General features: G+C 41.2%; 2 protein-coding genes across 6 annotated transcripts in view; both read left to right on the top strand.

The window, feature by feature from the left end:
• Positions 1-5,924, top strand: part of ubr2 (ubiquitin protein ligase E3 component n-recognin 2) — a 32,274-nt gene extending 26,350 nt beyond the window's left edge. For all 4 annotated transcript variants that reach the window (XM_044372126.1, XM_044372127.1, XM_044372125.1 and 1 more), the window contains 14 exons: positions 29-117; positions 206-272; positions 414-562; positions 1,371-1,426; positions 1,778-1,874; positions 1,995-2,062; positions 2,380-2,518; positions 2,625-2,715; positions 2,935-3,065; positions 4,024-4,132; positions 4,313-4,447; positions 4,534-4,704; positions 4,829-4,930; positions 5,050-5,924. In XM_044372126.1, coding sequence (XP_044228061.1) covers positions 29-117; positions 206-272; positions 414-562; positions 1,371-1,426; positions 1,778-1,874; positions 1,995-2,062; positions 2,380-2,518; positions 2,625-2,715; positions 2,935-3,065; positions 4,024-4,132; positions 4,313-4,447; positions 4,534-4,704; positions 4,829-4,930; positions 5,050-5,191 — 1,546 coding nt within the window. In that variant the 3' untranslated portion in view covers positions 5,192-5,924. The remainder of the gene's footprint in view (positions 1-28; positions 118-205; positions 273-413; positions 563-1,370; positions 1,427-1,777; positions 1,875-1,994; positions 2,063-2,379; positions 2,519-2,624; positions 2,716-2,934; positions 3,066-4,023; positions 4,133-4,312; positions 4,448-4,533; positions 4,705-4,828; positions 4,931-5,049) is intronic.
• Positions 5,925-9,533: 3,609 nt separating this feature from the next.
• prph2b (peripherin 2b (retinal degeneration, slow)) lies at positions 9,534-26,418 on the top strand. Of its 2 annotated transcripts, XR_006407042.1 has the most exons (4): positions 9,534-10,740; positions 16,355-16,601; positions 19,334-19,727; positions 26,401-26,418. XR_006407042.1 is itself a non-coding variant. In XM_044372231.1 (3 exons), the coding sequence occupies exons 1-3, from the start codon at positions 10,160-10,162 to the stop codon at positions 19,532-19,534; spliced, it is 1,029 nt and encodes a 342-aa protein (XP_044228166.1). In that variant the 5' UTR covers positions 9,534-10,159; the 3' UTR covers positions 19,535-20,943. The 2 variants fall into 2 exon arrangements, 1 of the variants encoding a protein (XP_044228166.1); XM_044372231.1 differs by lacking the exon at positions 26,401-26,418 and having other exon boundaries at positions 19,334-20,943.
• Positions 26,419-27,165: the final 747 nt, after the last annotated feature.

The following is a 27,165-nucleotide window of genomic DNA, read 5'->3' on the forward strand; positions in this document are numbered from 1 at the left end:
GTTGTAATTAATTCTCTCTGTCTCTCAGTGTCGATCACCCCGGTCTGGAGCTGTGGCTGAAGACGACCAATCAGCAGATAGCAGCACTACACTCCGCCCACAGGAAACAGTCTGATGGTTAGTCACCTGTCAATCATTTAGAGGGTGGAGTCTCACTGAATCGGCCGTTTAAATGTGTGTGTGTATTTATGTGTGTGTGTTTCAGATGCAGCAGAGGGGGCGGAGCCTCCTGTTCCTGTTCCAGAAGGATTCAGAATCGACTTCACTCCACTGTGAGTCACAGCTGTCTCCATTGATCCTGATCAATAACCTGTATCACAGTCAAATTCCACTGTGTTAAAGTATAAAGTAGATAACTCACCTGGTTTAGCCGCCGATGATGATGTCAACGGTGATGTCACTCTGTCCTTCAGGAACCCGTTCTCCAGCAGCGTCAGCGAGATGATCACCACCTTCAGCATGTCGACCTACAAGGTGGGACTGAAGGTGAACCCCAACGAGCAGGACCAGAGAGTCCCAGTGCTGAGCTGGTCCACCTGCGCCTACACCATCCAGGCTATAGGTACACACACACCTGAGAGGTCAGGTACACACACACACACGCCTGAGAGGTCAGGTACACACACACACACACACCTGAGAGGTCAGGTACACACACACACACACACACACACACACACACCTGAGAGGTCAGGTACACACACACACACACCTGAGAGGTCAGGTACACACACACACACCTGAGAGGTCAGGTACACACACACACACACCTGAGAGGTCAGGTACACACACACACACACACACACACACACACCTGAGAGGTCAGGTACACACACACACACCTGAGAGGTCAGGTACACACACACAAACACACACCTGAGAGGTCAGGTACACACACACAAACACACACCTGAGAGGTCAGGTACACACACACACCTGAGAGGTCAGGTACACACACACAAACACACATCTGAGAGGTCAGGTACACACACACACACCTGAGAGGTCAGGTACACACACACAAACACACACCTGAGAGGTCAGGTACACACACACAAACACACACCTGAGAGGTCAGGTACACACACACAAACACACACCTGAGAGGTCAGGTACACACACACAAACACACACCTGAGAGGTCAGGTACACACACACAAACACACACCTGAGAGGTCAGGTACACACACACACCTGAGAGGTCAGGTACACACACACAAACACACATCTGAGAGGTCAGGTACACACACACACACACACACACCTGAGAGGTCAGGTACACACACACACACACACACACCTGAGAAGTCAGGTACACACACACACACCTGAGAGGTCAGAGGTCGTGCTGACTGTGTGTATCTTTGCAGAGCGCCTCCTGATGGACGAGGAGAAGCCGTTATTTGGAAGTTTACCTTGCAGACAGGTAACACTCTCCCTGTTTAATGAACTTTGACACATTAATTATCACCATCGGCCAATAACAAGCTGTCCTGACGGAAATGACCTTTGACCGGACGGAGAGCCAGAGAGTCCAAAATGGAGGAAGTTATCGTAGCTTATTAGCTGTGTTGTTAACATCCAGTTTTATCAAAGCTCGTCTGTCAGAGACATGTTTACACACAGTTAGGAGACTGCTAACGAGCTTCATATCTGTCTGTTCCCCTCTTAAATAATTCTTTGTTAAATAAAATGATAGTACAGCACAGACAAAATTAAAGTGTGTGTATATATGTGTGTGTGTGTGTGTGTGTGTGTGTGTGTGTGTGTGTTACAGGACGACTGTCTGAGCTCTCTCACCAGGTTCAGTTCAGCCTGTTGGACAGCAGCTCCACTGAAAACAGTTCACACGCAGTTCATCAGACTGCTCGCAGGTAAACACACACACATACAGGCGAGCATTAATGGGCATTAATATGTTTGTGATCACATAATAAGTGTGTGTGTGTGTGTGTGTGTGTGTGTGTGTGTGTGTGTGTGTGTGTGTGCTGTAGCTCTGGTTCCAGACCCTCAGGTAGAAAACACTCCATGTATCCTGGACATCGACATGTTCCACTTGCTGGTGAGTTTCATCACTTCATCGATTCAGTTTAAATACAGTCTAAACCAAGTTTAAATCCAGTGTAGGTCCAGTTTAAATCCAGTATAGTTCCAGTTTAAATCCAGTATAGTTCCAGTTTAAATCCAGTATAGTTCCAGTTTAAATCCAGTATAGTTCCAGTTTAAATCCAGTATAGTTCCAGTTTAAATCCAGTATAGTTCCAGTTTAAATCCAGTATAGTTCCAGTTTTAATCCAGTATAGTTCCAGTTTAAATCCAGTATAGTTCCAGTTTAAATCCAGTATAGTTCCAGTTTAAATGCTGTCTTTCTCTCTGCAGGTTTACAGCGTGTTGTCCTACAGCTCAGTTCACTGTCTGGACCAATCAAGACAGAGTGTGGTTGACTCAGCCCACCTCCACCTCCTTCACCTGGTCACCGTGGCTCACCTGGTTCAGATCCTGCTCACCTCCACAACAGGTAACACACACACACACACACACACACACACACACACACACACGTTCACTCTGTAGGTGTTTCAGCAGGGATCAGTGAAGATTGTTTCTCACCTGTCTGTCTGCAGAGGAGGTGTTTATGGATCAGGACAGTGGAGGATCAGAGGAGGAGGAATTCACCTGTCAGCTGTACGACACGCTGAGGAAACACCTGGGCAGGTGAGCAAACACCAAACACTCCCAGGTGTTCAGACAGATGTTGATCTGTCTCATCACAGCTGCAGACAGCACTTGGCTGTTGTTTTATTTATATATATATTATTTATTGTTATTTTTTTAGCGATTCATCATTTAATTTAAAGATGATGAATCAATAGACGAATAAAATGATTGGTGTTGTGAGTCTTCCTGATGATCAGTTCTGTGTGTATTGATCAGTGCATTACCTGAGGTGAACTCTGGGTGGCAGCTGTGGCGTTGTGTGAAAGTCGGCATCCTGCCGTTCCTCAGAGCCGCCGCTCTCTTCTTCCACTACTTGAACTCTACAGCGCCGCCTGCTGACCTGCTGGGTAATAACACACAACGCAACACATTCACACACACACACACAACATGCTAAAGCTAACACACGCTAGCACAGGTTCTCAGAGTTTCTCTTGTCGGTGAAGGTTGTCGTTGTCGTACGCAGCCTGAAAGTCAAACCTGCAGACAAAACTCAGGGCTGAGAAGAGTTGAGATAACTGTGTTTCAGGCTGTTAATGATGAACGGGGAGGCGTTCAGATCATTTTATATTTATTTCTAGTTGATATTCAGCTAATAAAGATGCTAGAATTCAATATCAATTTAAAAAGAAAAAAAAAAAATAAAGCTCTTTTTACTGTTGTAGCCTTATCTATCAAACTATATACTGCCATAATTATATATAATAATGGTTATATATAGATCAATATCCTGTCGTTTATCAAGCAACAATAGTTAAGAAAATACCAATAGTTCAGTGTGTGCAGCTTCTCCTTGATGAGGAATTGCTGCTTTTATGTCTTTGTAAAACATCTTGGACTCTGTGGTGAAACTATGATGGACATTTACATTTGTTATATATAATAATCTGAACATTAATTGATGCCTGAAGCCCAAATATATGATTTGAAAATGTGAATTAACTGAAACTAAAAAAAGTGTCGAACAAACAAACATCTTGAAGAACTCTGACTTGTAAATGAAAAAAGAACAAAATGTTCATTTAAATAAGATATTTTAATAATAATAAATAATAATATTCTACATTATTTTAATAATAAACATTACTACACAATTTGATTTATGTTTTCCTTTTTCGTATGGACATGTGATTTCAGTTGAATTTTATATAAACTGTGTGTGTGTGTGTGTGTGTGTGCGTGCGTGTGTGTGTGTGTACGTGTGTGTGTGTGTGTGTGTGCGTGCGTGCGTGCGTGCGTGTGTGCGTGCGTGTGTGTGTGCGTGCGTGCGTGCGTGTGTGTGTGTGTGTGTGTGTGTGTGTGTAGTTGCAGGTCCTGGTCAGTGGGAGGCGCTGTGCAGCTACCTCGGCCTGCCCTCCAACCTGCTGCAGCTCTACCAGAGCCAACACACACTGCTGGAGCCACTCATATACAGGTAACACACACACACACACACACAAAAGACACAAAAGACACAAAAACCCTCCAAAACCACAGTAATGAGAGCAGAGCTGCACTTCTACAGTTAAACATACATGCAGAGAAAACAGAGTGTGTGCCTGTATGTGTGTGTGTGTGTGTGTGTGTGTGTGTGTGTGTGTGTCGTGTCCTGCAGGTGGTGTAGTCATCCAGGTGTCAGACAGACTCTGCAGGGGGCCGGAGTCATCGTCAGGTTCCCCAGAGAGTCGAATCGACTGATCGACCTGCCCGAAGATTACAGCGTCCTGATCAACCAGGCGTCCAGCTTCACGTCAGTACACACGCACGCACACACACACACACACACCTGTACACATGTGCACCTGTACCTGAGTGTGTTGTGTGTTACCTGTGCAGGTGTCCCCGGTCAGGAGGTGATAAGTCTCGTGCTCCCACTCTGTGTCTGGTCTGCGGCTCCATGTTGTGTTCTCAGAGTTACTGCTGCCAGACGGAGGTGGACGGAGAGGACGTAGGAGCCTGCACCGCCCACACCTTCACCTGCGGAGCCGGCCTCGGCCTCTTCCTCAGGTACACACCTGTCGCTACTACTGATGATGATGCTGCTGCTAGATGAAAAGCAAGGAGATCAAATACCTGCAGAACTAATGACAACTGTCTGTGTGTGTGTGTGTGTGTGTGTGTGTGCACGCAGGGTCAGAGAGAGTCAGGTGTTGTTCGTCGCAGGTAAAACGAAGGGCTGTTTCTATCCTCCTCCGTACCTGGATGACTACGGAGAGACGGATCAGGGCCTCAAGTAGGTGTTTTTAACCCGACATCAAACCGAGTCTGCGCTCTGTGATGTCATGTTTATGTTGCGGGGACTCATCTGTTGTTTTGTTTATTTGTTTGTTTGTTTGTTTGTTGTGTTTGCAGACGGGGGAACCCCCTCCACCTGTGCGCGGACCGTTACAGGAAGATCGAGCGTCTATGGCGTCAGCACGGCATCGCTGAGGTCATCGGTCACGCTCAGGAGGCCAATCAGACGCTGGTCGCCATCGACTGGCAGCACCTGTGATATTCATCTCGGCTCTGCCCCCCCCCCTCACTCAGAAAACAGGCGAATGTTTGGTTCTCAGCGTTTGCCCCGCCCTTTCTTAATAAAAAACCCTTCCTCTCAACCAATCAGCTTCCTGCAGCCCAGCGCTGAGCTCAGATCAGCTTTCAGGGATTTTTTCAGGAATTTGGCTTTTTGGTTTCTGTCTCCGGGAGGCTTCTGACCTTTGACCTTCTCCATGTGTCACTCCACCAATCAGGGAGAGGCAGTAAAACTGAACGTCTCACAGACAGGAAACGCTGATGTGAGATTTAGAAACTTTTTTTTAAATTTAAGAGTTTTCTGTTTACTGAGGCGTTCTGACTTTGTGGGAATCTTTCTGCTGTAACTGCAAAATGAACCAAAGTGAAGCCCCGCCCACCTGCTGCTGTCACTCACAGGTGATTGACAGGTTATTGAAAGCAGTTTAAGATCAGGTTTGACCTGTTAAACACGACACACTCGTTATCTTTCACATTTAAACTTCATTCTCAGATCGAGGTCGCTCTCTCTCTGCGTGACGGTGAACCAGTGGAAACTGGTGTGTCGTTGTGTTTCCATACAGGTGTGAAGTGGGAGGAGCCTGCGGCGTCAGTCAGTGTTGATGACATGAAACTCTTTTCACAACATGAACAGTCGTGGTAGAAAATATCTAGTTCTTTAATTAAAAAAAAAAAAAAAAAGAAAAAAAAAGTCAAAGCTACAAGCATGTGGACATAAAAACTGAAGGAGAGAAGTCAACTTCAACTCCCATGGTGCATTTCAGGAACAAACGTCCAATCACAGAGCTTCAGGTTCTGTCGCTGTAGCTATATATTATATGTTGGAGAAAAAAAACTGATTTTATAACCTGCAAGTTAAATTAATTCATTTTTAAATTCTGGATCTAATTTACGATGGAATCAGCAACCATGGTCCATAGCAACAGCAGCAGAGGATCATGGGTATTGTAGTATTAATAGACGTCCACCAAACTAATAGATAAAAACCTGATTCTTAAGAGACTTAAAGTGTAAATACTAAACATATATGATGGTTACATCATCCAGGAGACTTCCTGTTTCAGTAACACGGAGAATTAAGCTCCTCTCACTTCACGGCTCTGTAACTCAGTAACTCCAGGTCATAAATCTGTTCTCCACATGAGAGGAAGAGGTGATAAACGATATACTTTGAGAGCACAGTTTAGTATTTTGAATTATAAATGTGAGGACATGAAGGACTAAACTGATCTCAGGACGGACGGTAAGAACAGAACCCATCAGACTCTGAAGTCTTTCATCTTCTCTTGTAGCAGCTTTTGGTTCTGAACCCGAAATGAATCTCCTGATGTTCAGTTGTTTTTTTAAGAGTTTCCATGACGACAGATTCCCAGAGTCTCATGTTATATATATATATATTTATATATATATATATATATATATATATACACTGAAGCATCATGGGAAATGAAAACAGTTGTGGAAGAAGTGGACGCCTCCCGTCTCGCACCCTAAATTTTAATAAAGAGGAATATTAATAATAATCCTATAATCTTTGTGTCTTATTAGCATCAGTCGAGGGTCGGCGTATTGATCGGTTTTACAACATATCAAACCACATATCAGAGCTACTTATTGATTAGGAATGAAAGGCTGATTTCAGTTTTGTACTTTTTGTTGTTTTAACATTTTATTTAAAGAGATTTTTTTGGGTCCCGCGGTGTGCTTCATGTGTTTTGCTTATTTTGGAGAAGAGCTGTGTGATGTCACTTCCTGTTTAAAAGAGTTGAATGTTAGATTTTTTTTTTTTTAAGGCTTTGAGTTTGTTGCTGTGAGAGCTGAAGGGAAACATCCTGATGAGAACGGACTGCAGAAATCTCCACCTTTTGACTTTATTTATTGATTTGTTCTAAAAAAAAAAAAAAAAAATCTGATTTTTCTTTTAAACAAGTGAAAAACTCAACCAGTGTCTCTTGATTTCTGTTATATTCTTTCAAAGATTCTTTTCTGTAAAAACCAGTGAAACAAGCTGATTTGTTTGTTTGTTTTTTAACTTGTTTAAAATAAAGTCAGGTTTTTCAGAGTAGGAAAGAAAATTCCTTTATTATGTTGGAGATGTTTTTGCATTTTCCTCTGAGGGTTAACCTGGTCCTCTTCACAGCATGTTGCCTCCTCACCGCTGCATCATTTATCACATCTGACTTGTGAATATGTGAATTCTTGTATAAATGAGTATATGTACAATATTGTATAAGAATAACAAAACCAATAAAAACTTAAAAAGGAGTTTTTGTCATTAGTTTGTCTGAAGACGCTAAACATCTCAGAACTCATCACATAGTTAATAACTGTAAATATGTTTTTTGTTATTGTATAATATTTAAATCGTCCCCATTTTTTACTGATTAGATTTTAATGTCCCCCTTAATCAAACCAGAGGTAACAAGCCGAGTCATTTAGATTCTGACTTGAGCTTCAAGTCAACAAACAAACAAACAAACAGCATCTTTAAGCTCAGAGGTATTTCTCTGGTTCAACTGTTTCTAACTCAGCAAGATGCTGAAAAACTAATTCATGCTTTTATTTCAAGTAGATTAAACTGTTGCACTTGTTATGGATCTTCCCAAAAAAGGTCGACAGCTTATTCAAAACAGCCCGACTGTTAACAAAAACAAAGAAGAGAGAACACATCGCTCCAGTCTGGGTGAGTCAACACCGGCTCTGTTATAAAGCTCTCAGTGGATCCGAGTCCAGCTACATCACAGCCTCCCTGATACCTGACTGATGCTTCCGCACGAGTCCTCAGATCTTCCTCTGCAGGACCGCTTGACATCCATAAACTAAACCCAAAAGAAAACTGGAGATGCAGCTTTTTTCAATTATGCTCCCAAACTGTGGAACGCCTCATTAGAGACGCTTTAAACGACACTTAAAGACTTTTACAGCATATCATATACTGAAACATTTGAATCCATTTTAGACATTTGTACTCTTATTCATGAATGATCACGTCTTTTACTTCAGATTTTTAGCTGTGTCTCCTCTCATTTTGCCTCCTTTTATTCTTCCTGTTAATGTTCTCAATTATTTATTTATTTATCTATTTTATTATTATTATCTATTTTTTATTATTATTATCTTTTTAATGTGAAGCACTTTGAGCTGCATTTTGTATGAAAGGTGCTATACAAATAAAGTTATTAAATTTATATATTATTAAAAAAAAAAGTGTAATGAGTGTAGCACTGTGTGTCTGTTGCCATGGTAACACCACCACCAGGTAGACAGCAGGTGTGTGCCGTGTCTGGGATATATCAGGGAGGAAGCTTCTCTTTTTCCACATTTACACACTTAAGACAATTCATTCACACCTGGAAGCTTCCCAGTACAACCACAGTCTGACCAGCTGCCACTGAGCAGCTCTACTGGAGGGGGGTTGGGGGGGGTTAGAGGTGCTTGCTCAAGGGCACCTCAGTGGTCACTCAGATTTATCCTGCCGGGTATTGAACCGATGACTCTCTGGTCACAAGCTCTAACCTTTAGCCCACCTCTGCCGCACACTTCATATTCAGAGCCAAGTGTATCCCACAATGCACCGCAGTATATTGCACAACACCAGTCCAGTTGTTGGTGGTAGTGCACCTGTAGGCTGGTTTTAGAACCAGCAATAACTGACAGACAAGAAGTTATCAAAGTTTATGAAAGTTGGATTTCATGTGAATATTAAACACTAAGTTATTTACCACATACAGAACCAGTCCAAACTCTTCTCCTCTTGATGGGACTGATAAGACTAATATCACATCCCTGATACTGTCAAGATTAATATTAAACATATCAATTATCAAAGATGTAAAAGAAATATGTCCCATTCTTAACCCTCCTGTTGTCTTCCCGTCGACCGTGCAACCATGGACCATGCAGTCCACAGATGCTACAAATTTTAATAAAACACCCAAAATTCAATGAAAGTAGTGATCATTACTTTTACTTGCAAAGTGTGTGGTATGGAACCATCCATGTGATTTTCAGGCAATTAGATGAAAGACATCCATATTTCTGATATAAAAACATTTGAGAAACGGGTCAAATTTGACCCGAAGACAACAGGAGGGTTAAAGAATGTTTATCAGACTGAAACCGTACATGTCTGACTCTATTTGATTGCTTTATATTTCTTCTCTCAGCTCCTGAATGTCTGTTGGTCTGCGGTTGATCTTACAAATCATCTGAGCTCAGTATTTATATTTGCATGAGTGACGTGAAGTGTCCCAGTGAGCTCTGATAAACATCCACCAACACTGTGGCAGTTACCAGTAAATATGTCACACAAGTGTGGCCGTTGGCTCTTTACAGGAAGTTTCTGTTTTCTCTTTTCTATCATCAATCCATCAGTTCTCTTCTTCTGTCAATGAGGCACAACTGCAGTGAAGTGAGACAGGTGAGCTTCTGTCAAATCCAGTAGCAGAGATGTCCTGTGAGCTATAACTTCGAGGAGGAAGCTGCTGCTTAACATCAAACCAATTAGTAGTAAATCTGTGGATTAGAGGCAGCAGCTGATCTGCTGTTAATGGGATCAGAGCTGATCTGAGGGTTTAGGATGACGTGTTGAGCTCGTTCGCTCACATTCACACCTCGCTGCTTCCTTTTACAGGAAAAATACCAGTGCAGCCGGACCGCTGTGCTCATCTGATGGTTTTATGTTAATATTTGGTTGTGATTTGATGGCAGACCCCTCTGCCCCCCAGCAGGTATGGACTGTCCTGATCTGCAGCTCGGCATTATGGGTCTGAAACTAGGAGTTCTGTCCGAGTCACGTTCAGCTGCCTCCTTCTGGAACGGATTAAAAGTCTGAAACTCTGTCGGATTCTCAAATTGCTAAACAAAGGAAACTGTTTTGTTGTCGATATCTGAAGTCCGGTGTTTGTTGATTTGACTTTAGCGTTGTGATCACAGCCAGAGGTGAAAAATGCCGTTCATGACGGTGAAGTTTGACCTGCCGAAGCGGGTGAAGCTGGCTCAGGGTCTATGGATGCTTTACTGGTTCTCGGTCATGGTGGGGATCCTCATCTTCAGCCTCGGCATCTTCTTCAAGATCGAGCTCCGGAAGAGAAGTGAGATGATGGACAACAACGAGAGCCATTTAGTGCCCAATCTGCTGATCTTGATGGGCATCTTGGCCTGCGGGGCCAACGCCTTTGGCGGTAAGGTGTGCCACGACTCTCTGGACCCGATCAAGTTCGCCAAGTGGAAGCCGATGCTGAAGCCGTACCTGCTGATGTGCTGCGGCTTCAACGGGCTGCTGCTGCTGACGGCGCTGCTCTGCTTCCTCATGCAGTTCGCCATGTACCTGACGCTGGCCGAGGGCCTGAAGAACAGCATCAAGTTCTACAAAGACACGGACACGCCGGGACGCTGCTTCATGAAGAGGACTCTGGACATGACGCAGATTGAGTTTCGCTGCTGCGGGAACAACAACTACAGGGACTGGTTCGAGGTCCAGTGGATCAGCAACCGCTACCTGGACATGAGCAACGACGAGGTTAAAGAGTGAGTACGCACTGACTTTACCTTCAGGCAAGATAGACAACTGCCCCCAACGAAAAGGTTCCCAAACAGCTACAGATTTATTGTGATGTTTAGATGTAAAAAATATTGAATTATGTTACTGTTGTAACTCACTGTACCACTGAAATAACTTACAAAAGGATCCCAAAGCACTTAAAAAGCAATGCAACTTCATTTACCTGACAGATATCTGCATCAGAATTAAAAGCTCCACCTGGAACAGATTTAAGTAAATTGTGCAGATAACACCTCTCTGTCACTTTCACTTTTCACTTGTAGTTTTAACATAAGAAAACAGTTTTGTGTACTTGTTCCACCACTGCCAATACCAATATTCCCAGTTAGAGAAAGGGAGAAAAATAAAGCAAGACAGTGTTTGCCTGAAGCCACCAAATCACTACATCCACCGTCTGCATGCATCAGTCTGTTAGAATGATTAGTTCAGTCTGTCGGAGCTAAACACAAACTGACCAAACATTTTAATAAATATCATCTGATCCTCACTGTTGTTTCTCTGAATTCGGGCACATTTATGTCTCAAGAGGTCATGGAGAGTACCAGCACAGATCTCCTCTAAGCTTCCTAATGACTTTTCAGGGAAGAGAAAAGCCTGATCTTTAAGATTCCAGACTCATTTCTTCTTCTTCAGGTGCATTTTTCAAGTGATTCACACTAAAACTTTTCGGCACTCAGAGGGGAGAGTTGTGTCTTTTTAAAAGGGGTCAGTGAAGGATGACTGATAATTAAGGGAATTAAGGAGGTGAAAGTTACCGTGCAGGAGGTCGATGAACTGGCTTCTCCTCCTAAGTCCATAATCTGTCAGGATCTGATTTCCGACCCGCTGCAGCTTACACATCTGCTAACATGACAAGGTTAAACTAAACCCAACAACTGATTCCCTGATCAGAGAGGTGAAAGTCTGACCGAGACGATATCTGATCATTACAAACACTTAACAGGTGAACAGACAGATATGATCACCAAGAATCACCAAAAAGTGTCAAAAGTGATGTAAGTCATAACTCATCAGCAGCTGACATGTTGTATGTCCATGATTGCATGCCGTGTTTCTGTCTTAATGCACTTAAGAGAGATTTCTCTTTCTCTCTCTCTCAGATTATTATTTTCCATGATCCAATTTGAACCTGCTGTCAACCACAGGCCCCGCCCATCGCACTCTCAGGCTCCTCCCCCTCACAGAACAAACCAGTGACATCACAAAGTGTATTTTACGTTGTAGTTATATGGCATGTGTCTTAACAAGAAGGCTACCAGGGCTCACAAAAAAAAAGATTATGTTTTTTGTTTTTTTTTTGCTTTACTAAAGATGATGATGTCACTTTAATATCTCATCATCTATTGGTCAGATGAAAAGTCCAGATCTCACTCCTGCTCTCCAGAGAGTGAATCTGTTAGATTTTAATGATGTGATGATGTTTCCTGTAGCGCCATCCTCAGGACAAACTTTACATGTTTAACTCCACAACTAATGAGACTCTGAGAGCAGATAAATCAACAGGATATTGTGTCTGTAATTAACTCCGCAGCCTGCAGGGGGCACAAGCGACACCTGTGTGTTCTCAGTCTTGGTGACATGGTGATTACTTACAGAGCTATCTGGAAAGCTAACCGCTAACGCTAGCAAGCTGTCAACCTGGCAACGCCAGTCAGTCAACAGTTCTATTGTCAAGATGCTATTTATTGGTCGACACAGAGAATCGATGTGTCAAAATTCACCAAAGTTGAACTTGATGCAAAAGATGCACATGAATTTATTCAACCTGATTTTAAAAATTACAATTCGATTAAAGGACCAGTGTGTAAACGGACTTGGCAGAAATGGAATATAATATTCATAAGTTTGTTTTAATTAGTGTATAATCACCTGAAAATAAGAATCGTTGTGTTTTTGTAACCTTAGAATGACCCTTCATATCTACAGAGGGAGCGGGTCCTCTTCCACAGAGCTCGCCATGTTGCACCGCCATGTTTCTACAGTAGCCCAGAATGGACAAACAACACACTGGCTCTATAGAGGGCCTTTTACATTTTGCTGCCACTGTAGGTTCTCCTACATACTTGGAAGGGGATGGGCGAGGGGAAGGGTTGCACTAAATCCTACACACTGGTCCTTTAAAATGAACTGATTTTGTAGTTTTAAAAGCTGCTGTGGTTAAAGCCCTCGGTCAACACAAGCATTAGTAACCTGTCCAATTAGTAAACATTATGACATCATGACATCATTAAAATCTAAGCAACATGTTAGCACTGTTGCTTGCTCACATTGACAGAGTGCGAGGATGCGCACGAGCATCAGGATGCAGTTCACTTAACAGCCACCGGTGTCATTAATGAGAAGGAGTTTCATATTCTCACATATTGCTCCCTTAATAATAATACCTGTAATTTGTACCGCAATTTCATTTGTAGTGAATCTCAAAGTGCTACAGGATTAATAACATACAACACACAACATAAAGAAAATAATAAGAATTAAGACCAAAAAGCCTTCATGAATAGAAAGGCTTTTAGGTGTTTTTAGGCATTTTTAAGTTTAAAGAATCTAGAGTCTGTGCTGCGCAGCACTCATCAAAAAAGTAATCACATTACTTTACTAGTTTAACAAACAGCAACAGTAATTCATTATGTTATCCTTTGTTTTACTCAAAGGTTCCTTTAATTAATGTAAAAGCCTCCACAGTCACGCGTTTCATCATCTGTGTTAAACTGGTGTAGAAGAAGAAAAGGAGACGTGGTTTTTAACAAGCAGCCAGCCTACAGTCTGGAGGTATTTACTGACCATCGACAGACAGAAAGCCACCTTAAAGAGACCAAACTGATATCAACCCTCTGTCACACTGAAGACGGCAAACAAGTCAAGTCAACATCGTCGTCACTCACACTGCTGTTACCGAAAAAAGTAATCACATTAGTGCAACGAGTTAATACGTTTAGAGCACCTTTCAACAATGAGGCAATTCAAAGTGCTTTACGTAAAACATAAAAGGCATCAAGACAAAATGTAAAGGAAACACAGGACGTTATAAAAAGACACATTTAATAAAGTAGAAAATAAAAATAAGCTAAAACAGATATCTTTTTATTTATATTTCGCACTGTAATTTCTAAAGTCTCAAATTTGATTTAAAAAAAAGTTTAAAAAAAAAAGTTTTTGTTCAGATATGTGGAGCATAAAAACTGACTCTGATGCAAAAAAAACCCAGACCTGTCTCAGAACACCTGTTTGGATGCTTCACAATGTAGCAGCAGATCAGAAATGTATTTTGAACCATTCAATGCTTTATAAAAACCAACAGCAGTATTGTTTTACAGACAGGACAGCAGTGTAAAGACGTACAACACCGTTAACCTAATGAGATCAGCTCCACGGGGCTCAATCACAGATGCATATTGAAATAGAGGCATTTCAGACTGATTTGTGATACATTCAGAGAAATAAATACATTCCTCTTACTGGAGAACCCTGTTGAGCAAATAGCAGATCTGACCTTTGAGGGGACTGAGAGCTGGAGAGTCCAAAATGGTGTAACCCTTACCCTAGCTTTGTATAGCACATTTAAAACAGCCACAGTTGACCAAAGTGCTGAGCAGGTGCATATACATAAATATAAAAGTAAATAACAAATAAGAATAAAAGAAAACAATAATAATAATAACATTATTGCAGCACAGTAGAAGATGAAGCTCAACTCAGACTGAATACCAGTGAGAAGAGGTGGGTCTTCAGCAGCGACTTAAAGGTTTCTAGGGTCTGAGTAGTTCTTATATGAATAGGTAAGCTGTTCCAGAGATTAGGGGCAGCCACTGCAAAGACCTGGTCGTCTCTATTTTTGTGCCCGGATCTCAGAACATCCAAGAGCATCTGGTTGGTCGAACTCGGTGCCCTAACTGGAGTATGATGATGCAAGAGTTCTGCTAGATGAAGTGGCGCCAGTCCATTGAAAACCTTTAAAAACAAGCAATAAAATCTAAAAAATCTATCCTGAAGCCAGTGGAGAGAGGCCAATACTGGTGTTATGTGATCACGCTTTGTTTTTCCAGTTAGAAGACAACTGCAGATGTCAAAGAGACAACTGTTATACACCCACATACAAAGAATTACAATAGTCTAACCGAGAGGTAATAAAAGCAGCTTTACCTTAGCTAAAAGTCTTAACTGAAAAAAGCTAGTTTAGACAACTGAACTAATCTGTTTATCAAATTTGAAGGTACTGTCACATCTAGATTCTTAACAAAAAGATTGATTGTAAGAAGCTAAAGGGCCAAGAGCACCATCAGAGTCATCCAAACATAATGATCTCAGTCTTATCTTCATTAAGATTGAGAAAGTTTAAATCCATACAAGTTCTGATATCTAAGCAGTTCAGTAAAGGCTGCATTGAATCTTTACTTTTTGTTTTTATAGGCAGATATATTTGTATATCATCAGCAAACAATGAAAAGGAGAAGAATAAAAAAGAATATTATCTTTCTTAAAAATTGACTCCAAGGGCGGCTAATACAATGAAAAGACGATGGGGCCCAAAATGGAGCCTTGAGGAACCCCACAAGTAAGTGGGACTGCAGTTGAGGAATATTCACCTCTGTCAGATATGACCTTTGATGCCTTCGCACTGTTCAAGATGTGATAAAAGGATCCTATGATCCACGGTGTCAAAGGCAGCAGTCAGGTCTAAAAAGGCACCAGAAGAGCTGTTTCGGTACATTGAACCTCCTCTGTGGGGATAAAACATGTTTCCACAAAAGAGACATGGTTTATACACAGTTATGAGACAGTACACCAATAATACCAATAAAAGTTTCCGTCACATTCTTGTGGGACAAAAATATTCAGATAAAAACCTGAAAGAATCTGTTAGATCTGTGTTTTAATGGAGGTGATCAATCCCTGGATTCATGATCCAACGTGAAGGTCTTCATCATCTACAAGTGTGTTTCAATCCTCCTGTTTTTATGCACATTTGCACTCAATTTGCACATTAAAAACATAAGTGGAAATCTTATAAAGTTTCTCAAATGTGACGATTTTCCGTTTTTTCTTTGTCATATGACAGTAAACTGCATAGCTTAAGGTTTTGGACAGTTAATGATACAAAAATGAGAAATTATTAATGCAGTTTTTCACTATTTTTATCATTTGATACAGAGAAAATAATCATCAGATTAAATAATAAGTAAAATAATTGTGAGTTGCAGCCCTGAAATCATGCCGTAACGGCATGAATCATGTGACTTAAATGTGTGGAGCGATGATGAGGAGACTGTAACCTTCCTCACATCAATATATGAAATAAATAGAAATGTCATATTTCCATCATGTTTTCCATCGTTTGAACTTTGACTGTCGCTCTTTTAATGACGTCGTCTTGTTGTGTCTCTTCCTCTGCAACGGTTTAATGGCACCGACTGGAGAATTGGCGCCACCTGCTGTTTACCTCCTAATGTTCACACAACAGGAGTGGATGGAAACAAACATTCACTACATTTTCTTTATATCTGTAAAAGCTGCATTTTAGTGGATGGACTCAGCCAGGCAGTGTGTCTGACCTCTCACTTCCTTGTCTTTGTCCTGCAGTCGTGTCCTCAGTAACGTGGAGCAGAAGTTCCTGATGGACAGCGTCCCGTTCAGCTGCTGTAACCCCGGCTCCCCTCGGCCCTGCATCCAGCATCACCTGACCAATAACTCCGCCCACTACGACTACGACCACCGTACCGAGGAGCTCAACATCTGGACCCGGGGCTGCCGCGAGGCCCTCTTCTCCTACTACAGCAGCATGATGAACAGCATCGGAGCACTCATCATCGCCACCATCCTCCTGGAGGTAAGAGTTAGAGGCTTCAGCCAATCGGAATCCAACAGAACATCAAACCATTGAGTTTAGTTTGATGAGTCAGTGCAGTTTTGTTGGATCTTCTGACAGAAAAGACAAAGACCCACATAATCAGCAGTAGCATCGATCGTTGCGACAGCTGTCTGAAACCTGAAACCACCTGTGATGGACAAACAAGGGTTTCAATGCGCTCAAACTCGTCTCCGGGTTCTTTCCTTCTTCTTCTTCTCTGAAGGAGTTTGTGTCTTCATCTGTGTTCAACTCAAATACTGTTCTTTCCTGCTACCAGCTGGTTGATGATGTAAACTTTACCTCCGTAGTCATACCAGCTGATCATGTGTAGAGAGAAAAGATGAGCATTGGACAGGATGGCCAGGGGGCGGGACTTTCACAAAGGAACAGGCAGAGAATTTTATATAAAAAACAGTTTTTTGTTAGACATATATGTATTGGCTGACTAAGGTGAAAACCAGATCTGTGACTCACCTGCTGCTGGTCTGAACTTGTTTGTTCAGAGTAGAGTCCGACTGATATCAGGGAGTGAAAACTTCCAATATTGATATGTCCCTTTAATGTCAAAACTTCACTGGGAATTTAATAACTATAAATAACTACAAATAAAATGCTGCCTATATAACTTTAAAACATGAAAAAATCGTATCGGATAACATATATGCCGATCCTGATATATCTGGGTTAGGCCAATATCGGCCAATAATATCAGCCGACCAACATATCGGTCACGCTCTAGTTCAAAGTGAACAAGTTCAAATTTGAAAACCTCGGAGGACTTTCTTCTCGAGGTGAGCGCAGGATAAGTTCTGTTCTTAATCTTGTGATTTAAAGGAAGATAATCGTAGAACACCTGCAGTCAATTAACTGAAGCGACCTGAAATGCACCAGGTTAATAGTGTAATTGATTAGCAAGTGATTAGCGTTAGCTCTGCAGGAGGAGAGCTGATGGACAAAAACTAAATTCAACTCTTGACATGGCATACACCAGACTCCACATGGAAAAAAGTAGTTTTTTAAATAGTTTCTAATTTCATTTATATAATTTGCAGATATATATTTACCAGTTTTTGCAGCGCAGGTCACTAACCGATTTAAAATATATATTTTAAATCTTTATGTGAATTAGATGTTTTACACACAAACCTGGTTGAATTTCAGTTTCTTGTGTGTTGAGATGGTTTAAAGAGAAGTCAGTAGTTTGTCTTCTGGTTTTATGAGATACATGATTTTGATCTGTGACGTCGACGGGAGACTCGTGCTGCTGTGATTCAGGACTCGCTGGTGATCGCTGGTGATCGCTGGTGATCAGTGGCTGAGGTGGCAGCGTGTTAAGCTGCCGATCGGTGGTCAGGCTCACTAAAGGATCAGGAACTATTCTGGGGGGGGTTAATCTTCCTGCAGCGGCAACAGGTTGCATTCTGGGAAGATCGAGGATGAGGGACAGTTCCTGAGAGTGAAAAGAGATTCAGTATCTGGGTCAAAACAACAAGTTTGACCTGAAGCGTGACGACAAGCGCTGGATTTAAAAACAACATCCTGAACTCAATCACTCTGAGCTCTGCATGTTTGTTACTGAACCTGGAACCTGTAGCTCCTCTACTGGTGTCTGAGAGCGCTGTGATTGGCTGCTGGCTCCCCAAAATCAGAGATGGGGGGACAATTTAAAAGTTATTTCTGTAAGTAGACTTAAAACAGCTCATCTATACCAAAGCTCCATTCAGTCAGGATGAAAATCACTCATGGTTCTGGAAGGCATTTTAATAATGTGGAAATGAAAGGATCATGGACGTTCAGCAGGACAAAGTTTCCCCACGGGGAGAGAGTTTAAGGCAAAGATACTGCATGAAGTCATAACTCAAATCTGAACACACAGACATCAAACACATATTGATGTCATTCAGTGTGACTTAAACTTCCTGAAGATATCATTATCTCTGATGTCCATCACCAATAAACCTCCATAAATCCACTTAGAAACCAGAGAAAGAGGCTGCAGAACCTGCCTGAGAATCATCACATTTTAAAGTTTTCTGCAGTATCACAGTGATCCAACTTTAATGGAGCCTATTTGACTAAATGTAAACAAATCTGGCGTCTGAAAGAGAAGAGCAGCTGACGTTATAACAGCACATCTGATGAGCTTTTATGGGGTCTTGCTCTCCTGATGATTTTATTTTTGTTATGTTGTCATGGTGCTATCTGAGGAGGGTTGAATCTAGGGGCAACTGGACTCGGTTGTAGACCTGGTTGGACTTTGTTCAAGTATCTATAATCAAATCCAGTCGCCCTGATTCAACCCTGCTTGGATAACCGTGACCTGGATGACTGAGAACCTTCGCTGACATGTTCGCATCTGTCCGATTAGCAAAACAATTTTCAAACTGAGCTGATGAAATGCAGTTGAAGGAAAAAATGGAGAGATCGAATTTAAAATACAAGGACATCGCTCATCAGCAGAACTAATCTGCTATCAAGCTGTTGTAGTTGTGTTATGTAGAGAAAACAGGTTTAATATTGAAAATATTTAAGGCTCAGGAGCAAAAACACACCGTCAGGACATCCGAACTGAAACGTCCCTTTAAACAAAACTGTTAAACTAATCCATCCATGATGATATATGAAATATAATACGACACATATACTAACCCTGTGTGTGTGTGTGTGTGTGTGTGTGTGTGTGTGTGTGTGTGTTTTTGTGTGTGTTTCAGTCGGTGGACATGGCGGGGTTAAAGTACCTCAGCACAGCTCTGGAGACGATGTCCGACCCAGAAAACCCGGAGTGTGAGAGCGAGGGCTGGCTGCTGGAGAAAGGCGTGAAGGAGACGTTCGCCGAGCTGCTCTCCAAGATGAAGACGCTGGGGAAGGCCAACCAGGTGGAGGAGGGCGGGGAGGGGCAGGAGGCCACCTGAGAGCCCCGCCCACCATAAAGGACTGGGGTCTCCCCCCGCTCCTCCTCCTCCTCCTCCCTGCCGCTGCCACCGTCTCTTACCTACACAACAAGGAGTGAGGCAGGAGGGGTCTTCACCATGTTCTGTACATACGCCATCATACGTGTGTTAAAATGCTAATTACACACACACACACACACACACACACACACTCGTTCAAAAGTGAACAAGTCATTCAAACTTACTGTGAACGTTGATGTTTTCCACTGTGTAAATATGTTGAACAGAGTTTATTTTTAAACAGGGAGGAACAGAAACCTGCTGTATATAAAACATCTGGGTTGGGATTCAAATTATATTAAAATGTTCAATTAAACTCTGCCCCTCTCCCCACCCTCCCCCACATCATTAACGCTTCCTGTCAGACGGCCAGAAAGAGTCAACGCCAGAGCCCGACTGATACAACCGATCGTTGATCATTTAGAAACTGTATCAGTGACGCAGTTTGTCCAGCAGAGAGCGCTGCGAGCAACAATCACAGCAGCAGATTATACCAAAAATATATATCTTAATTTGAGGGAGTCTTGCAAAACATGTCAGTGAATATATCATCATTATTCCTGTTTTTAACTTCCAAATGTTGACATTCGTATCAGTCGGTCTCCGGTCTTTCTGTCGCCATCAGACCTCTGACACGGTGGGCTGACACGGAAACAGACAGCTGAACATCAGTGGCTGTAAAATAAAAAAGATGCAGCAGTACCACTCCTGACCCGCAGTGGCAGCACTGAGCTCTTCCATCATGCAGCTTCTTTAATTTTGTTTGGACATGTCTTTTTAATTTGAATACTTTGTTTTTTTTTTGTCAAATTATGACTTTAATTCTTTCTTAATACTTTCACACAGTTTGTTTGTGTCTTATGAGGTTCTTATTTCTTTAGTTGATGGACCAAAGCTAACATCTGTAAACAGAAGCACGTGATTGGTAGAGCTGGTTGGGGGGGGACTGAGCCTGGCAGACTGAGACCACAGCAGCCGTCTGGTTCCCTGTCAGAGCGATGCTCGTCCAGACTGAAACAAGAACGTTTTTTTTTACTCCAAAGTTGCAGCCAAACCAACACACACGCTTTGATGATAAAATTTCATCTTCTTCAAACTGTAAATTAATATTTAGCGTTCCATCAGAGAGTGTGTGTGTGGATCTGGTCTGTGTTCAGACAGTTTTACAGAGTTCAGCTGTATAGTGATTAAAGGGTGAGTTTAAAGAGAAAATCAGTTTTCAGTGACAGGTTGTAATATTTGTAATTTGTTTTTTTCTTTCTTTGTAACATGGAGAGTTGTGATGTTTTCAGCCAGTTGTTGTGGGTTGGTTGGAGCTTGTAGTCGCTCCACTGTGTGTGATAAAATCTATAAAGAGATTGTGACTGACACCAAACTGTCTGACTGATCTTTTACATCACTGTTATACATTATGTGTTGTTACAATACGTGAGCTGAAGACTCTCAGCATCACATCTGTGCCGACATGTAAAACACAAGTATATACAGGTGTATACACAGGCATATATAGTGTAGAGGTATATACAGAGATAACGTATATGCAGGTATACAGGTGCACACTGTACAATATAGAAAATAATAACTTTTTAATTCATTCAATGTTGTACAGACAGACACATGTCCTTCCCAGCTACCGTCTTTGTTTGGAGGAAACATTTTGAGTCATAATGTGAGCAATTTGTCAAACTTTTTTTTGTGCAACAAACTGAATATTTTTTCATCCTTCATTCATTCATTTCATTCAGAGAGACGTTCTGAGAGGACCTTCAACAAAATTAGATTCAAATTTAGTTCAGTAAACTTATATTTTTAAGGCAACAGGGAAACCATCTTACAGTATCTTATAGTAATTTACAGTGTGTTATGGTGCGTTACAGTTTAGTTTTTTACAATGTTTTACATTGTTAGTGTCTTAAAGTATTTTTCAGTTTCTTACAGTGTTTTTACAGTGTCTTGCAGTGCAGCATTTGTAGTGTGCAGCGTTTTTAGGGTGCAGTGTTTTGGTGTGTAGTGTTTTAGTGTGCAGTGTTTTTACAGTGTGCAGTGTTTTAGAGTGCAGTGTTTTTAATGTGTAGTGTTTTAGTGTGCAGTGTTTTTAATGTGTAGTGTTTTAGTGTGCAGTGTTTTAGTGTGCAGTGTTTTTAATGTGTAGTGTTTTAGTGTACAGTGTTTTAGTGTGCAGTGTTTTAGTGTACATTGTTTTTACTGTGTGCAGTGTTTTTACAGTGTGCAGTGTTTTTAATGTGTAGTGTTTTAGTGTGCAGTGTTTTAGTGTGCAGTGTTTTTAGTGTGTAGTGTTTTTAGTGTGCAGTGTTTTATTGTGCAGTGTTTTTACAGTGTGCAGTGTTTTTACATTGTGCATTGTTTTTACAGTGTGCAGTGTTTTAGTGTGCGTTGTTTTTACGGTGTGCAGTGTTTTTAGTGTGCAGTGTTTTTCCAGTGTGCAGTGTTTTTACAGTGTGCAGTGTTTTTACAGTGTGCATTGTTTTTACAGTGTGCAGTGTTTTTACAGTGTGCAGTGTTTTTACAGTGTGTAGTGTTTTAGTGTGCAGTGTTTTTACAGTGTGCATTGTTTTTACAGTGTGCAGTGTTTTTACAGTGTGCATTGTTTTTACAGTGTGCAGTGTTTTTAGTGTGCAGTGTTTTTACAGTGTGCATTGTTTTTACAGTGTGCAGTGTTTCTAGTGTGCAGTGTTTTTACAGTGTGCAGTGTTTTTACAGTGTGTAGTGTTTTTCCAGTATGCAGTGTTTTAGTGTGCAGTGTTTTTACAGTGTGCATTGTTTTTACAGTGTGCAGTGTTTTTACAGTGTGCATTGTTTTTACAGTGTGCAGTGTTTTTAGTGTGCAGTGTTTCTAGTGTGCAGTGTTTTTCCAGTGTGCAGTGTTTTTAGTGTGCAGTGTTTTTACAGTGTGCAGTGTTTTTAGTGTGCAGTGTTTTTACAGTGTGCAGTGTTTTTAGTGTGCAGTGTTTTTACAGTGTCTTGCTGTATCTTCAGACAGAACATTAAGTAAATAAGAGAATAGAAATACATGAATTTGCCGGAGGAAGTGAGAATTGACCCAATACGCACTTGCACAAAACAAGACAATGTTTCAAGTTGAGTGAAATATTTGCGTGTATTCTGGGAGAACGTGATCTTGTGGGATGGCATATAAATAACATGCCACTTTAAGGATATGTTGCGTGTCATGAGTTTTGGATAAATTGTAATCTATGGATTGTTTTGTTTGGAAGATCCATAAACAAACAGGGGGTTGGAATAATCCAGCTCATGACAAATGCATGCATGAGTTTCTCTGAGTCAGATTGAGAAAGAAAGCCTCTGATACTGGAAATGTTTCTGAGTGGGAAAAAGACAACCTTGGTGATGCTGTTGATATGATCCGTCCATGATTACTCCTAGGTTTTTAATCTGTTTACTTGTTTTTAGTGATCTGGACTCCAGGTACTTGCAGACCAGTTGTCTCTGGGCTTTAGCACCGACAACCAAAATCTCAGTTTTCTCCCTGTTCAGCTGAAGGAATTTGCTGCCATCCAGTGGTTGATTTCATCCAAGCAGCTGACTAGAGAGTTTATGGGTTAGAAGTCACCGGTGGACAGTGAGATGAGAAGCTGTGTGTCATTGGCATAATTATGGTAGCTGATGTTATGTTTGCTGATAATGTCACTAAGGGGAAGTTACTACAGGTTGAATAGAAGAGGACCCAGGATGGAGCCCTGTGGGACCCCACACACTAATTTGTGTCTGTTAGAGTGGAAGTCCCCAAGTGTGACAGTGAAATCTCGATTATGCAAGTAGGATTCAAATCACTGGAGAACCGTGCCAGAGAACCAGTTTCTTAGCCTTTCCAGAAGAATCCCATGATCCACTGTGTCAAATGCAGAGCTCAGGTCTGGGAGTATTAGGACTGAGTCACTATTGATCTTCATGTCATTAACAACTTTTAGATGAGCAGTTTCTGTACTATAAGATGTGCAGAAGCCAGACTGGAATTCATCATAAATACTATTATCTGTAAGACAGCAGTTTAGTTGCTGATATACAACTTTCTCAATGATCTTACTCAGGAAGGTGAGCTTGGAGATTGGCCTATAGTTGCGAAGTGGATTTGGGTCCAGGTTAGGGTTAGGGTTCTTTTTTAGAAGTGGTTTTCATGCAATGAAGAAAGACACCAGTCTGGAGGGAACAGTTATTATTATTATAGTTATTATTATACTATTTACAGGATTTCATCTGTTAAAAAATTTAAATAAAATTAAAAAAAAACATTTAAAAAAGGATGCTGGAAGTGGATCAAGGGGACTGTTAGAGGACGTAAGACGATTTATAGCATCAGTGAGATCTCTGTGCCTGATTTTAAGAATTTTGTCATTAAAAAATGATGCAAATTCATTGTCTTTGGCAATTGAGAAAGTATCAGAAGAAACAGCAGGGGAGGGGCTAATAGTTTATCAGTGTTCGATAAGAGTTGAGAAAGATTCTTTTCTGGCCGGTTTCAAGCTTCTGTTGTAGTTCCTGATGGTGTTTTTGAAAATGTTCTGGTCTACATGCAGTTTTGATTTTCTCCACGTCCTCTTAGCTTTACGGCAGTCTCATTTGAGCTGCTTTATGGTCTCAGCATTTCTCTACGGGTCCTTTATATTTGCTAGAGATTTTTCAGATCTTAGTGGTGCAGCATGATACCGTCTAACAGCAGAGAATTAAAGCGATCGGCGAGGTCATCACAAAAGCATCAAGGTGGACTTTGCACTAAGAAAGTGAGTTTGAAAAGAGTGCAGTGATGTTTTGCAGGAGTACCGTTTCTTGACAGCTCGATCGGCAGCTAAGAGTGCACTGAAGAATGTAATGGTCAGTAATGGTCCAACAGTGCAACATCACTGACTGCACTCAGCACCCACGTTAATGACAAGGTCAAGTATACTGGATGGTGAGTTGGCTCCTTAACATGTTGGGTCAAGTCAAATGACAATAACTCATCAACACAGACTGTGGTGTACCCTGTGGAACCATCAATGTGGATGTGGAAATCACAAAAAATAATTACTTTGGAGTACTCATATTTGATAGCAGTTCTGCAAATCACTCATGAGTTGTATTTAGCTGGTCGGTATATTATCAGAAGCAGGACTGACAGCAAGATACTCAAGCTTCTGGTTCTCTCAAAGTGAGACCTGAGGACAGTTTAAAGAATCAGAGAAAACGGCTGCTACTCCCCCACCTCGTTTTCCCTGCCTTGCATTGTGCAGAAAGTTATAAAATGAAAAAATGATTTGAATCAAGCCATGTTTCAGTAATAAAAAGAGCATCAAGATCATTATCCTCAATAAGTCTGCTGACCATGAATTACTTATCGGTCAGAGACATTCAATAAAGTAAATTAAGAGCATGTTAGGTAGTATGATTGAGAATTATGGGGATGAGGTTATCAAAATACCTCTGTTTATGTTAACTGACCTATCAGAAATAATCACAGAAATAGCAGGTTGCCTCCTCCTAATCAGCCAAAATCACCTTATAAAAGAGGAGAAAGTCACATTATATTGATGTCACTTCATCTGTCACTCAAATGTAACTGTAGATCAGACCGGCAAATATGGGTACTTTGCAAAACGTCATGGCCACGCCTCTTTTCGGGGGGATAGAAAACATTAGAGCCTTTAGATATTAACCCTTTCATGCATAGTGGTCACTACAGTGGACAGCTATTCAAAAGCCGTTTTCTTATATATGCATGGGGTTTTAATGGTATAGTTGCACATCAGCCAACACAGTGGACTCTAGTGTGTCGTCCCAGACGCTGCCATCCACTGGCCACTGACTTTGTAAATGCAACACAAATTTCTCAAAACCAAGATGGCCGCCTGCCAGCCGGAAATGCTCCACAGCTCAGGAATATCTTGCCAATCCTTCTATAGTAACAGATCCTTGCAGGTAAATAAAATGTTGTAATGTCAAGTAAAAACTAAGGAGTAATACAATTGTTAAAATTTCCAAGTATTGATTTTATGTTGGGAGAAAATGACGATTAATCATCTGTCCACTAAGTTGGACAAACTCCTTGAAAAATGCGTGTTTAACAAAAATGAAGTTCAAATATTTTCTTTCATGCCTAAAGAGGAATAAAAACATCCTGAGTGAGGTTATTATAATTCATGCATGAAAGGGTTAATGTAGTTTGCTTAGCTGAGAACTTTGACAAGTTACCTTGCTCTAATAAATTAAGGTTGTTTGTGCCCGGACACATTGCTTACGTTGACATCTACACATTTTTTGTTAAGTTTAATACTCAGTCTTAACTGGTGAAGAGTAGTTATGTTACTTTGTAAGTTATTAAAGAGAGACATTACCAGTTATATATACATGTGAAGACACCGGGTGCCATAGCTTCCCCTCCTTATCTTGTCTCCACATAGCTTGAAGCCATAAAACTTTCCTTTTTGGATCCTTTTTCTTTTCCAGGAAGGATGGGGAACCAGAGATCTGGATTCATGTGTTTATTTGTTTTACAACCTGCTACACAACAGCTTTTTGGCATTTTCCTGTTTGAGGGAGCAGCCTTGGTGCTTGATGACACAAGCTGGACAGGTCATAGGTCGCTTTTGGTGACTGAATTTATGACCTAAATGGTGTGAAATGACTCACGAAAAAGAAATGCATAGTGATGACTTAAGAAACTGGCATGTTATTCATAAGCCTTTTGGTGAATCTGCTTCATAAATGTACAGAGATGAGAGGAAAAAGGAGACTGGAGGGAAATAACAGAAAGAACCAGAGTCTCAGATGAGTTCAGAGTTCAGCACAAACACACAGAAACTCTCCCTCAGACACACACACACTGTATTTTGGCCGTTTGGGGGGCGAATAAACACCAACGTTCCAACAGGAGCAAACATTCGCTGTGTGTCTGAACACACCTTCACAGTGTTTTAAAGTGTGCAGGTTGTTAACAGCAGCTGAGCAGATAAATAGAGTTAATCAGCTCAGAGGAACAGATTAACTCTGCTAATGTCAGCTGATAGCGGCCATGACGCAGAGGGGCCGCGGGGGGCCTGAGGTGGGTGGAGCCACGGCCAAGTCGTTTAAAGGACAAGTTCACCTTTTTTTTTTTTAATATACTGTGTTTTTATTATTTTTGGGGGGGAGCATAAAGATACAAATAATACAAACAAACAAACAGCACAACCATATTAATAACAATAACCACATATACATAGTAAATAAAGGTGCTTTACACTGGACACATAATTCCTTACCCTAAAAAGATCTTATCAAACACACCTCGTCTGTTTTAATTGATAAATCTCTCTAGGCGTGAGGTGTACGTGAGTCCATTTTCCACACTCGCAAGATTAACTTTTTTTGCAATTACCATTCCAAAAAAAACCAACCATTTTTTACAAACTTATTGGCCAAAGATGAGGAGCTTGTTACTCCAAGGATGCCTATGAGAGGATTAGGTTCCTTTACTGCATGACCAGAATTCTCCATTACTGATCACAGACTTACATCGATTACTCACCGTTTTTTGTTTTTAAGGCAGAACTTATTAACATTTTTCTGATCCTTTACTACTTATTATACTGACATTT

Source organism: Thunnus albacares, chromosome 14, assembly GCF_914725855.1.
Source record: "Thunnus albacares chromosome 14, fThuAlb1.1, whole genome shotgun sequence".
Taxonomy (NCBI): domain Eukaryota; kingdom Metazoa; phylum Chordata; class Actinopteri; order Scombriformes; family Scombridae; genus Thunnus; species Thunnus albacares.

Bases quoted from the DNA above. Each gene is read 5' to 3' on its own strand.
- prph2b (XM_044372231.1), top strand. From the start codon at position 10,160: ATGCCGTTCATGACGGTGAAGTTTGACCTGCCGAAGCGGGTGAAGCTG. The intron at 10,741-16,354 runs GTGAGTACGCAC...TTTGTCCTGCAG, and splicing joins AGCAACGACGAGGTTAAAGA to TCGTGTCCTCAGTAACGTGG. The intron at 16,602-19,333 runs GTAAGAGTTAGA...TGTGTGTTTCAG, and splicing joins TCGCCACCATCCTCCTGGAG to TCGGTGGACATGGCGGGGTT.